The sequence below is a fragment of the Mytilus edulis genome, chromosome 9, assembly GCF_963676685.1.
Source record: "Mytilus edulis chromosome 9, xbMytEdul2.2, whole genome shotgun sequence".
Taxonomy (NCBI): Eukaryota; Metazoa; Mollusca; class Bivalvia; order Mytilida; family Mytilidae; genus Mytilus; species Mytilus edulis.
This window is the reverse complement of record NC_092352.1, coordinates 9590074-9604125: the sequence shown is the minus strand read 5'-3', so window position 1 is coordinate 9604125 and position 14052 is coordinate 9590074. Positions and strand designations below refer to the sequence as shown.

Below are 14052 nucleotides of genomic sequence, written 5' to 3'. Positions count from 1 at the left end.
AAACATGATAAAATTTATTCAACACACAGAAAAATAAATAGTCAGAATCTCACTTCATTATGAAAGAGGTCAATGAAACAAAGTATAGCAATACACTAACCAAAACATGATTAAGAGTTATTCAACGCTAAATAAAACGTTGACAAAATACCACTTTATTTAGAAAGGATTATTATTATCTTTAACAATACGCTATCCAAAACATGATTAAGATTTATTCAACACAAAAAAAAATGCTGTCTCACTTTATTTTGAGACAATGACAACAATTATACTTATTAGAAAACACTTGCTTACAGAGTTATTAAACACAAAACCAATTAAGATTAGTTGCGAACATGTAGGGTGTGAAAGTGAAAGGGGGCGAACATGAGTTGGCACAAACGTGAATGGGCGCGAACGGACCCGGATTAGCCTATGTACCAGTGAGAAATATAGAAGCCTTTCTACGGTATTTATTTGTACAATTCAGGTAGTCTTGACCTATTCATTTGTCTTAAAAAAAAACACCAGCCAGTTGGCACCTTCACTTCACACACACACATATACGAATATCAATTATATGCTTACGAGACATGTTGCATTGTTAAACTAATTATGGTATGTGAAAATCAAGACTTGCATAAAAACTATCCCAATATTAGAGACAGTGGCGTCATTTTTCTTCAGAGCTTTCAGCTCTTTGATTTTTAAAGACATATTGAACATTGTTGAACAATTTAAGCCAAAAAAATTAATGAAAATATTTGACAAAAAATACATTTGCAGCTATTGGCATAAATATAAAAAAGAAGATGTGGTATGATTGCCAATGAGGCAACTCTCCACAAGAGACCAAATCAGAGACAAAATAAGTTTTCTTTGAAATTTGATAATTGTTTTTTTTCATATTTATTTATTTTAAAAACTAGGTTTTGGCGATGGTGATGTGTTTGTAGATCTTACTTTACTAAACATTCTTGCTGCTTACAATTATCTTGAATTATAACGAATTTGGCCCATTAGTTACAGCGGAAAAAAAATTGTAAAAATTTACAAAATGTATGAAAATTGTTAAAAATTAACTATAAAGGGCAATAACTCCTTAAGGGGTCAATTGACCATTTTGTTCATGTCGACTTATTTGTAGTTCTTACTTTGCTGTACATGATTGCTTTTTACAGTTTATCTCTATCTATAATAATTTTCAAGATAAAAACCAAAAGCTGCAAAATTTCCTTAAAATTACCAATTCAGGGGCAGCAACCCAACAAAGGGTTGCCTGATTGGTCTGAAAATTGTGGGCAGATAGATCTTGACGTAATGAACAATCTTATGCATTTCAGATTTGCTCCAAATGCTTTGGTATCAGAGATCTTAAAAGTTCAGCCCAGATAAATCTTGACCTGATAAACAATTAACCGCATGTCAGATTTGCTCTAAATGCTTTGGTTTCAGAGATATAAGCCAAAATATATATTTTACCCCTATATTCTATTTTTAGCCATGGTGGACATCTTGGTTGGTTGGCTGGGTCACATGAAACAATTTTTAAACTAGATACCCCAATGATGATTGTGGCTAAGTTTGGTTAAATTTGGCCCAGTAGTTTCAAAGGAGAAGATTTTTGTAAAGTTAACGAAGTAGACGGACGATGACGGACGACGACAGACGAGGGATGCCATGGTGATGAGAAAAGCTTATTTGGCTCTTTGGGCCAGGTGAGCTAAAAAAGAAGATGTGGTATAGTTGACAGTGAGACAACTCTCAACAAGAGAACAAATGACACAGAAAACAAAAACTAAAGGTCAACGTACCTCCTTCAGCAGTAAGCATAGCCCATACTGCATAGTTAGCTATAAATGGTTGGAATTGAAATTAGAATAATTTATTTACAAAACAATGAATGACAAACAAATATAGGTGTAATTATATTAAAGTTTAGATATTGAAAAACTAAAAATAGCTAGATTATGAAGGCAGTTTTTATGACTTGTGTAAGCATTTTAGTAAAAGTATACAGATTTTAATGTTTTTCTTGGAACCATTAATACAGAATGCATGCAAGAACCACTTAAATAATATACCATCCTATTGGTATGATTTTACTATGATTTTTTTGTCATTTAAAAAAAAAATTAAACCATTATAAAAATTTTGGTATATATCTATAATGTTTTTAAAGAGATTACAAATGTTACTGTGCACTGAACTGATTTATGAGTTTTACTCAAGAGGGGTATGATTTATTATGCAATTTGCAAGCCAGATAGGGATCTTTTGTGCATCTCTAATTTTGGAAGGTGCACATACCTAAAAACTTTACTGTAAAGATATATAATGGATAGTCACAATTAAATACACAGTAAACCTTGTTTGTATATCTTTTTTTTAACAGTTAAATATATATTAAAAGCACTAAAGCTGTAAACGTATATGTTGTATATAAAATAAATGTGACAAATAAAGACTCTTTTATTAAAATCTGGACTTCCAACTAACCAGTGACATAATTGTATGCCTTATATTTCATAGACATTTAGATTCAAAATTCTCAGTCTTTTCTGAGTCATTATCATTCCTTGGATACCAATTTTTGCTGATTTCAAATCAGAATTTTCAATTGATAACAAATTTCCTATATGAATGTATGCAATAACAGGCAAAAACTTGAAAAGAATATCCATGAAAGTTTTCATCAAGCTATGAAAATTGATGCCCACATAAAATAAATGAATTCACAGTATTGAGAATAATGCAACTGAATGAAGATACAATAAATAATGAGACCTCATCTTCTCAAATATGTATTGAGCTTTTTCTGTACTCACAATAATGAGACCTCATCTTCTCAAATATGTATTGACCTTTTCCTGTAATCACCTTCTCAAATATGTATTGATCTTTTCCTGTAATCACCTTCTCAAATATGCATTGATCTTTTCCTGTAATCACCTTCTCAAATATGTATTGACCTTTTCCTGTAATCACCTTCTCAAATATGTATTGATCTTTTCCTGTAATCACCTTCTCAAATATGTATTGACCTTTTCAAGTAATCACCTTCTCAAATATGTATTGACCTTTTCCTGTAATCACCTTCTCAAATATGTATTGATCTTTTCCTGTAATCACCTTCTCAAATATGTATTGATCTTTTCCTGTAATCACCTTCTCAAATATGTATTGACCTTTTCCTGTAATCACAATAATGAGACCTCACCTTCTCAAATATGTATTGATCTTTTCCTGTAATCACCTTCTCAAATATGTATTGACCTTTTCAAGTAATCACCTTCTCAAATATGTATTGACCTTTTCCTGTAATCACAATAATGAGACCTCATCTTCTCAAATATGTATTGATCTTTTCCTGTAATCACAATAATGAGACCTTACCTTCTCAAATATGTATTGACCTTTTCCTGTAAAATCAATAATGAGACCTCACCTTCTCAAATATGTATTGAGTTTTTCCTGTAAAATCAATAATGAGACCCCACCTTCTCAAATATGTATTGACCTTTTCCTGTAATCACAATAATTTTCTCACATTTTGTCTAACCATGTCAAAATTGCAATAATAAATGCACACAATAATTTATGAATTTACGGTATTCCCATTTTATGTTGTTCCATAATAATATCATTGCAATTCTTACTTGCAACGGATCTTTCCCACAATTTGATGAGGATATTGAAATACCTATGCCTTTGTTTGTATGAAAAAATCAACTTATTATTTAGATTAGAACAAGAAATATTTGAAATACGTATTTAATCATGACAATATTTGTTTTGTTATAAATAGGACAGTTTCTGGATATTTTATTGACAAAGGGAGATAATGGTGTCAAGATATTTATAGAAGTTTTAGAGTATGACTACCCACATGTATACAAACTAATTACCAACAAAGATGCTAAAGAACCTCCTAGAAGTAAGTACATATACCAGTAGAAAAGACATAAGACCCTCCCAAGAGTTAGTACTTGAACAAAAATCTTGAGGATCGTCATATATATCAAGAAATGATCAGTTAAAATTTACAACCAAAATATGATTGCCTGAGGGGGAGGGGGAGTATAATTTAAAAACCATAAAATATTTTAACATTTACCCAAATTGTAGTTTTTATCATGCTTTTTTCAAAAATATAATAAAAAGTGTCTGTCACCAAGCTTATTTTTCAGGTACAAGTTGTGCAAAAATGTCTGCTTAGATATAGGTAATTTATGAGAGAGAAAAAAACAATTTTGTGTGAAAAGAAAGAAAACTAAAGAATAGAATTTTTCAATAGAATCTGAGATGATAGCTCTTACAATGTGCTTTAAGAAAGAAATAAAAAATTTGGGTCACAGGACATTTTTTCTTGCTGAATAACAAAAAAGGCAAAATTGGCAAACTTACTATCAATTATTTTATGAAATATCTATAGTTATTTCCCCTGGTATGACTAGAATGAAAAAAAATAGAATCATACAAAAATTAAAATTTGTTATGAAATTGAGAGAAATCACATAGTTTTCTTCATTTAAATGAAGATAAACAGATGATTTTTTTCCCTGTCTCAAAAATAACATATCTCAATAATAGAGAGCTAGACCTGTTTATACAATCCAAGATGGCTGACCTTAAGTTTTAGTAGTGTAGGCAAGAACTCTTAAAAAATATGACTGAACTTATCACTATGATATGATAATTTTGTCCTTATTGTGTTTTTATTTTTAGCTCATCTGGTCCGTAGGGCTATGTGAACTTTTGCCAAAATGTCCATCATCTGTATATCCTTTGTCTGTTAAAACATCTTCTTTTCTGAAAGTTATCAATAGATTTAGAACCAAAGCTTGTCTGCTTCTTCTATAGGACATCAACTATTAAGTTTGAGATTTTTGTCAAGGTTGGACAAAATGTTAATGACAACAAAATATAATTTTAACAATATTTGTTGACAAAATATTTATGAATAAGCAATTCTAAATGCATACAATTAATAACATATAGGAATCTGACAACCACATTTTTTTAGTTCCATGCCTTAGTTGTACTGTATATACATTTAAGTTGATTTCAAGGGTAAAGGAAAACCACAAATATAAGTACTTAATCATATACTAAAATAAACTTTTTAATCCTCCTACATACAAGTATCCTAGACAAGATTAATATCTGTTGGTTCAGGGACAACTTTTCTATACACATTTTTTTAAGTAGGTGTAATGATATACAGATGTACTGTAATTCATTGAAGATTGAGATGTTTATCTCTAGTTGAAAGTCAAAACAGAAAATAATCATATCACTTTTGTATATTTTTATTAAAAATAAATAATTTACAGAAACATGTTATCTCTTGATGAAATATTTCTGCTGAAGGTGTCTCACATATTCTGCAATGTCAGTAAAAATGTAGAAATAGATGTTCCAAATGAAATTATGATTTCAAATTTACATTGAGGCCAATTTGACTGTAATACTGATAATATTTTTTATTATTATTGCAGTTTTCAAAGAATAAAAACAAATGCAAGATTTATTATTGTAGTTTCTGTTAAGGGCATACGATACAGTTACAGGGAAGGTAATGACGTTGCTAACGTAAAATGTTATTTTCGCGACGTCAAACTGTGACATATCGGGAAAAGATGCATTTTTCGAATGATTTTTAACATTCAAACTGATTTAACTTGAAAACGAGTTCATGGACCCCTATTTTTCAAAACAGCAATTTGTTTCATTTTGCAGGGAGATTATGTGACCAAAATTTTATAAAACTGTAAATAGAGGAATTTTTTTAATTTTGATAAACATGCAGCAAAAAATGATGTATTTTCCTCAATTCATGAACATTTGATAAATATGAGTTATTTTTGAATAAAAAATGCATATTTTTTTATGATACTTATAATATACAGAAATCACTGATTATTTAACAAAAAACAATTTGTGTTTATCTTTTATAACAAAAAAGTTATGTCTTTCTTTCGAAAAAGAAATTATGGCCACAAATCTGAATTTTGAACAAATATACAAAATTTCGACCTCAATTTACTCAAAAAGTAGCACATGAAGGTATATTTTTTATTACATATTTGATTTAATCAGGTAAAAAATAGCCTATATGCAAATTTTCACAAACTTGTAAATACAGGATCAAAACTGTATCGTATGCCCTTAAATCTGCTTCATAATCAGTGGTTTAACCAGTGGGGTTCTGGAGGTTGGAACCGACAATTTTTTTTGAAGATCATGGGTACAATCACCTCCTCCCCTGCCCCTTTATAAAAAAAATGCTGGATCCCCCTCTTCATATTTATGTATCAGATATCTGAAGGGAGTTCTTATTACTTTGATACTCGTATAGGCAATCACATTATTCACACTAACAAAAATCTGAATTTACAATGCTCAAAATAATATCTTATAAACTTTTGATAATTGCAGCTTTTAAACAACATCGAGAATCCATAAGATCCAAATGGATAGACAAAACAGGAGAATTTGTAGATATGATCAAGAACCAATTTAATAATGAGAATGTTAATCTCAGGGAAAACTTAGAAGACCTCAAGGCTGTTGTCACATTAAATCAAGAAAATATCCAAGCTTCAGAGGTAAAAAATCAAAAACATGGTACAATTACAATACATAGTTTCATACGGTTCTGTAATTTTGAGTTGCTGAGTTATATTTTTTACTTTATTTACATGTAGGATACATCTTCCATGACATAGTGCTGTAATTGATAGAATTAAAACAATACATAGAAAACAAAGAAAAGGCTTGAATCCACTCATAATTAATTGCTTTTAGCATAAAAATGAAATTATGAGAAATAAATCTTTATGTGATTTTATCCAAGTATAAAAGTCTGGAACAGGTGCATATTTTTTAGTATTTAGCACTTTATTAAAAATGCTCTTCAGTCAACACTTTTAAACTCCCATCAAATTAAAAAATGAAGCATTTAATTATAAAATGCTTAACATAAAGCTATAATCCTTAAATTGGATCAAAAGTTATGAATGAAAAATGTATATGTAAGCAGTAAAACAAAAAATATATATAACCAAAGGTATAAAATTGAATATTTAATTCATAGTGATTGATTGGGTATCTAATGCAGAGTTAGTTGGATTGGTGTATGAATAAGAATAAGAATAAAACTATTTATTATTCCAATCAAGGGCCCTTGATGGGCAGCATAACATGTACACATAAAACAATACATCATGATTTGTAACAAAAAACCATTTTTATATACTAAAATAAAACATTAAAAAGTTCAGACAGATGTTATTATCTTCATTCTATTAAAATCACATACATTTAATTCCAGGCAGGATCAGAACCATAAAATCATTACAATTATCACACCATTTGTATTAAAGTGGTGCATTGTTTTTATGCCCCATCTACGATAGTAGAGGTGCATTATGTTTTCTGGTCTGTGGCTCCGTTCGTTCGTCCGTTCGTTCGTTCATCCCGCTTCAGGTTAAATTTTTTGGATGAAATTGAAGTCAAATCAACTTGAAACTTAGAACACATGTTCCCTATAGTATAATCTTTCTAATTTTAATGCCAAATTAAATTTTTACCCTATTTCGCAGTCCATGGAACATGGAAAATGATTGAGTGGGGCATCCATGTACTTTGGACACATTCTTGTTAATTTCTGTAAAGCTGATATTGATAAATTTTCTTCATTTCTTTAGAATGAAAGCAATGAACTACGAGATAAAATGAGGATAATATCTGGAGAGAATGATGAACTGAAGGAACAAAATGGTTCTCTGTTAAGAGAGAGAGATAGATTAAAAGACGATAACTGTAAGTCTGTATTTCTTCCGTCTTGAAATTATTATTTTAGGTAGGTAAAATCTTATTTGATCTCTCATTGCTATTAATCAACACATATTTCTGTATATTTTCAGTCAATCAAATCGCTGCAGTCAAAATAGTTTCAGTTTTTGAATAGTTATTGATGGTATCAGTTTTTTTAACAGATTTGAAACAGAAAAAAATGGATAATGATTGTTATTAAACCATTCAAAATACAGGAAGAACTTTGATAACTTCAGGAAACAATTTTAAGTATCAAGAAACAAATGTAAAACCACTTTTGGCAGAACAAATAGAAGGTTTATCGAATCTGCAAAAAAACTTAAACCAGTTTAGAGGCACATAATTTATATTCTTTATTGCATTTTTGCCTTAAGATTTTACTTAATCATGCAGCTTGGGTAAATTACCAAATAGTTCAGGGAGGAAAACTTTGGTACTGTAGTACCTTATTAATTCTGTTATAATTTTATATAATAATACAAGTCTTTTGATTTTATTACAAGTTGTAACTAACAATTAATTGTAAATAGACATGCAAATCAGATAAATTTGATTTTCTGGAATCAACTCCATCATCAATATGTGCCGTTTTTTATCAAATTTTGACATAGTGCAGCTTTGGTTGAGATGAACCCTTTAAGGATATTGACTTGTAAAATCTTCACGACCATCTGTTTAAGAGTGAGACTAACCTTTGCATTGGTCATTTTGGTTTTTTTATGTATTCATGTATTCATTTTGTCTGAAGCCTATTGGGCCATAGTTTCTGCTTTTCCAATTGTCTTCATAATCTTTTGTATTGTGTCCAAATTCCATGTATTTCTGGTATTTGAGTTGTAACTATGTCGTCATCTGTAGAGAAGAATTGCTCTGCTTTTTTAAACTGGTATTGACTTTGGAATTGCATCTGCTTGAATTAAGGAATTGCATGTTGTAGAAAGTGTCAGGAGCATTTATCAAATTTAAAAATGGCTGTTAATGTATGGAAAATCGAACAGACTGTTGTAGCAGTATCAAATACATGCTATAAAGTGTGAAGAAATAATATGAATAGCTCCTCAAATATGTATTAACGGAATGCATAAAGTTGGTGATTATGAGTCAGCAATAGCTTAAAGTTTTACTTGTTAATTACCCATGATCCTTTACATTTAGAAAGAGCAAACTATATATATATGTTTTTGTCATGTATCATTTTAGTAAAAATACAGAAAGACTGTATAGAATATTTTAAAGAAAGGGACTTGTATAAAGATAAAATAAGACATGTGCAACTGGAAAAAGAACACATAGAAAAAGAGATGAGTAATTTGAGTAAACATATAACAGAGCTTAAAAGTAAGTTTAATCCTATAGGTTAGTTCAGTTATAAGTAAGTTTATATGACTTGGCTCAGAGATAAGTTATAAAGATCAGTTGACTTAAAAATAAGATGTGTAATGATTGCCAATGAGACAACTGTCAACTACTGACTAAAATGATGTAGAAATCAATAGGTCACTGTATCAGTCTTTAGCTTAACCACTAGTCCTACAGCCAAAGCTTGTAAAATTCTTCTCTTCAAGCCAAAATAATCCAACTAAAATTGATTAAAAATTGAGCTTAGGGCTTGTGGACTCAAAAATTTATCATAAAGGCTGCTGTATGGCCTCAACACTGAGCAAAAACCATACTCCAAAGCAAGTTATTAAAGCTGCGACTTAACTGACTTAACTAAATAACTAAAATAACTTGAGGTCTAATTTATGAAAAAAGTAACAAATGAAAATCACTGAATTGCAGTACTGCACCATGAAAGCCTAATTGACTATGAAAATTTATTGTATTCACTTAGATACTGCTTACTTACTACCCAATACACCATTGTTGTGTTGCTAGGTAACACTTAGATACTGGAAGGTGTCTTATTTCTAAGGATTTATATCTCATGATTCAAGTATTAAACCTATTTACTACAAGTTACTTTCACATTTATCTTGTCCTTGATTTTGATCCCCTTGAGATTGAAATTAAGTGAGGAGTATCATTTGGTGATTTTGTCTAAATTGCAAAATTATCAAAAATAAATTTATCATTTACAAAACTTTAAAACTTTGTTTATTACAGGTGAATTAAAACTTAGCAGAAATGATGTTAGAGATCGAAAGTTTGAAAAAATACAGACCAGACTGGAGGAGATAAAAACAGTTTGTATTCTTTTATTTTCTTGGATTAAGGAAAACGTGCATATTTGTTGATACTTAATTTCATGGTTTTGTTGAAGTCTGATATAAATTTGTCATTCATAAAACATTTAATTTCATGATTCAGTTGTACCCACTGAATCTACAAAAATTGGTATCCAATGAATTAAAATTTATAATGAATTTACAATATACATTTTGGTATGCAATTGTATTAGCATTATCTTGGTGTTGTTTTCTCGGCCAAAAAAATCTTAAATAAGGGGGGAAAAGTTGAAACGGATCATACTTTTTAAATTACTGTAGGGAAATCAGAAACCACTTGTTATTTTTTCTGTGGTTAATAGGGATGGAAGCAAATACTATTCTGCTACATACAAAAATTAAAAATTATTGGTGATGAAGCATAAGACAAAATGCTTTCCATTCCTGAAACCCATTGGAAAAAATAACATGTGGTTTCTGATTTCCCTTTTATAACTTAAAAAGGATGATCCGTTTCAACTTTTTCACCCTTATTTTTTTTGCAGAGAAAACAACACCGAGATAGGACAAACTATGTTTTTAGCTAAACAAACATTATGGAAGGAGCAGGTTTTGATGTACATAGGTTGTGTGAATTTTCATCGCGAAATATCTTATTTTCAATCTGTTTCTTGCCATAAATGTGTAATGAATGCCTGTAGTAAGGCAATATGTTTGCCGGATCCCACAGAATACTTCCAGCCTGTCCTATCTAGGAGTTGTTTCCCTTTTTATAAACTTTTTTTTTCAAATTGGAAAATAGACACCACTAGTTTAATTGTAAATGTTTAAAGACAATACACTGCAGTTATATGGTGAGACTGATCTGTAAATTTAAGCCTATATCAGTTTCCAAATAAATCTTTGTGTTACTGGGATTCCTTGTATATTTACGCCTATACATTTGATATTACATGTCCAATTTACCACTGTAATCATATCAAAATGAATAGTTTTACTTTAACTTAGGAACAAGATACATTATCAAGATCAGAAATGGAGAAACAAATTTTAAGAGAAGAAATTGTAGAAACTCAAGTCAAAGTAGAGGAACTGGTTGAAGAAATGGACAATTTACGTGTAGAATTAGACAAGTCCCAAGCTGATTGTAGTAAAGTATATATCAATATGCTGATATTTTTTGTTCCATTTTTCTTTTTATGCCCCACCTACGATAGTAGAGGGGCATTATGTTTTCTGGTCTGTGCGTCCGTTCGTTCGTCCGTTCGTTCGTTCGTCCGTCTGTCCCGCTTCAGGTTAAAGTTTTTGGTCGAGGTAGTTTTTGATGAAGTTGAAGTCCAATCGACTTCAAACTTGATACACATGTTCCCTATGATATGATCTTTCTAATTTTAATGCCAAATTAGAGATTTTACCCCAATTTCACGGTCCACTGAACATGGAAAATGATAGTGCGAGTGGGGCATTCGTGTACTGAGGACACATTCTTGTTGAATCTTATGATAAGTGGTGGATATTTGACAAGGGAACCAGATATAAAAACTAGTGAAATTTTGTTGATGGGTAAAATACACTAGGAATTTTTATCCTCCGGATAAAGTATGCACTGGCGGAATCAAACCACTGTTACATCTGCTCATTAATCTTTGAATAAAAATGTTCTATTTTTAAAATAACCATAATGGTATAACCAAAGATTACTCTAGAATATGTGTCCTTGCTGTAACAAAGGGTTTAAAATGTCATGCTGAATCAATAATTTAGTCGTAACAGGCTCAGAAACTTTTAGAAAATATTCTATTAACTGTCTGTTCTTAAAACAATTTTATTCTATTTTAAGTTTGAGGCAAGGCAAGGTATTTGGTGAAAAAAATATCCTACACTCAATGATCATATAGGTTTGACATTTTTAGAAAAGTATAAGATGAGAAAATAGTAACAAAAACTGTTACGCTGCCACCACTAATCATTAGAAGAATTTGTGATCACCAAATACACTGGTGTATGGTGCACACAGTACAGCTAGTTTTAGATTATTAGGAGTATTGATAGCCTTTTTATTTTACTGGGAATGGTGACATATAATAATGTTTGTTAAAAAAATGAATTTATATTATACAGCTGAGAGAAAAGATTGAAAGAGAGAAAAAAGAAAGAACTCAGCTTGAACAATGGCGTCAGGAAAAAGATAAAACAATAGAAAACTATTTTGAGAGGATAGGTGAACTGGAATCTGATAAACAAAGTGTAAGTTTGTGTTATTGAAGAATAGGGAAATAGTCATCTGTTTTATAATCATTTATAATTATCAATAATCAGTATTTATGCTAGAATGCATGTAGTGTTTGTTTGGATATTATACATGTATGAACTTTTGTGCTTTCTGTTGATTTATTTACTCTATATAGGCCCTTTGTTTAGGAATAAAGATATTTGATTTGATTTGATTTGATTTATATTGTATATGTGATCACTGAAGGTTCAGCTTTTGATTTGTTTAAATAATAACATATGAAACATTGTTATAGTATTATGAATTTTTAAAATAAAAAAGTCAAGAAATGAAAAATTGGCTTTCCTGAGACATTCTCAATATTTGGGTTTCTGGTAGACATAATGTGACATGCAATGAAACCAATATGGCCACGGTTTTTTTATTTGTTGGTTTACGGATCCGCCGACCCGATTTTGCCGATTTCAGAATAAAAATAAAATTGACTTTTCATGCTTTTTTATTCCCGCCGACCCTTTTAAATGCATTATCTCTGAAAAATAATTAAATTTTTCTTTATTATGAAATGAAATGCATTAATCATTAACAAAGTTGACTGTAACACTTTCTGTTGTGAAAAATAATTTACGTTTCTAAAAATAGACAAATCAATTATAACTGACCTTGAAATGTCTTTTGCGCAAATAATTTTGTGGAACGAAACCTGTGTTTAAAACCACTTACAAAATAAGTTCGTTTCCCTTTTTTGTCATCAGTCCGTAAGATGCATCATCTCAGAGAAATAGACTTGTCCAAATGTGGACAGGTGGAATACATCAATTAAAGTACTGAATATTAACAAATCATTTGAAATTTTCATGTTTCATAGATAACAAAAAATATCGATCATTGGGATAAAAACCGGATTGCATGACAACTGATTAACCCGATATTGTCGTTTTTCCAGTGGACGAGTCTATTACGTTTTTCGACACGTGTGTTGAAACTTATTTTTGTACGACGTTTTTATATTTTTTTCTTTATCAGTTTTTGTGCTTGAAGATCATTATTCACCAAGTTTTCTGGAATTGATTGAGAGCTACGCGAATCTGTTTTTCTTGTTTGTGAAATGACGATTTAATTTCGTCTTTGTCCGTGCAACCCCCCTTTTTTACAGGAAATTATTAAACGATGTCATGCGATGTTCATGATCACTGATCAATAATATTTCAACGAACTTAATGTTAAGAAATGATGACAAAAACAGCATATAAGACCAACATTTTGTTAGTAAGGTGAAATATATATTTTATTTTGCGTATTTTTTCTGTTTTGAAAGATATTTTTTTTCTTTTTTTTTCCGACCGACCGACCCGACTTTTTTATGCGAAAAATCCGTAAACCAACAAATTAAAAAACCGTGGCCTATATTGTTTCCTCACATGAAAACTATAGCTATAAGAAGGGATAGCTAAATTTTTTTAATGACATTTAACAGTTCAATAGTGGATATAAAATTCAATAGTATATCCCTTCTATGGTAGTGAGGGTTATATTGCAATCACTGTGTCCATCAATTCATCCATCCATCAGCTTATTGAACAAATATTTTCGTCACACATTTCTGTGAAACTACCAAACAGAATAACTTCCTACTCAGCAGGTTGACAGTGATGAGAGGTAAAGTGTGAGCACCTATAGGTGTCAGACCACCAATTACTCCCTCCAATTTAGAACGTATGTGAAAATAGGCCTACTCGGACAAAAAATAGTGCATTTGATGTCATTGTTTACTTAAACTAACCAACAAATTTGCAGAAATGAAACTTTTAATGAAAGAAAGATATA

At 30.3% G+C, this 14052-nt stretch overlaps 1 protein-coding gene across 2 annotated transcripts in view; it reads left to right on the top strand.

Annotated features, from left to right (window-relative positions):
• Positions 1-14052, top strand: part of LOC139487609 (caspase recruitment domain-containing protein 14-like) — a 55705-nt gene that overhangs the window by 4768 nt on the left and 36885 nt on the right. For both annotated transcript variants that reach the window (XM_071272508.1, XM_071272509.1), the window contains exons 2-8: positions 3791-3919; positions 6424-6593; positions 7695-7809; positions 9025-9162; positions 9931-10010; positions 11001-11147; positions 12114-12239. In XM_071272508.1, coding sequence (XP_071128609.1) covers positions 3791-3919; positions 6424-6593; positions 7695-7809; positions 9025-9162; positions 9931-10010; positions 11001-11147; positions 12114-12239 — 905 coding nt within the window. The remainder of the gene's footprint in view (positions 1-3790; positions 3920-6423; positions 6594-7694; positions 7810-9024; positions 9163-9930; positions 10011-11000; positions 11148-12113; positions 12240-14052) is intronic.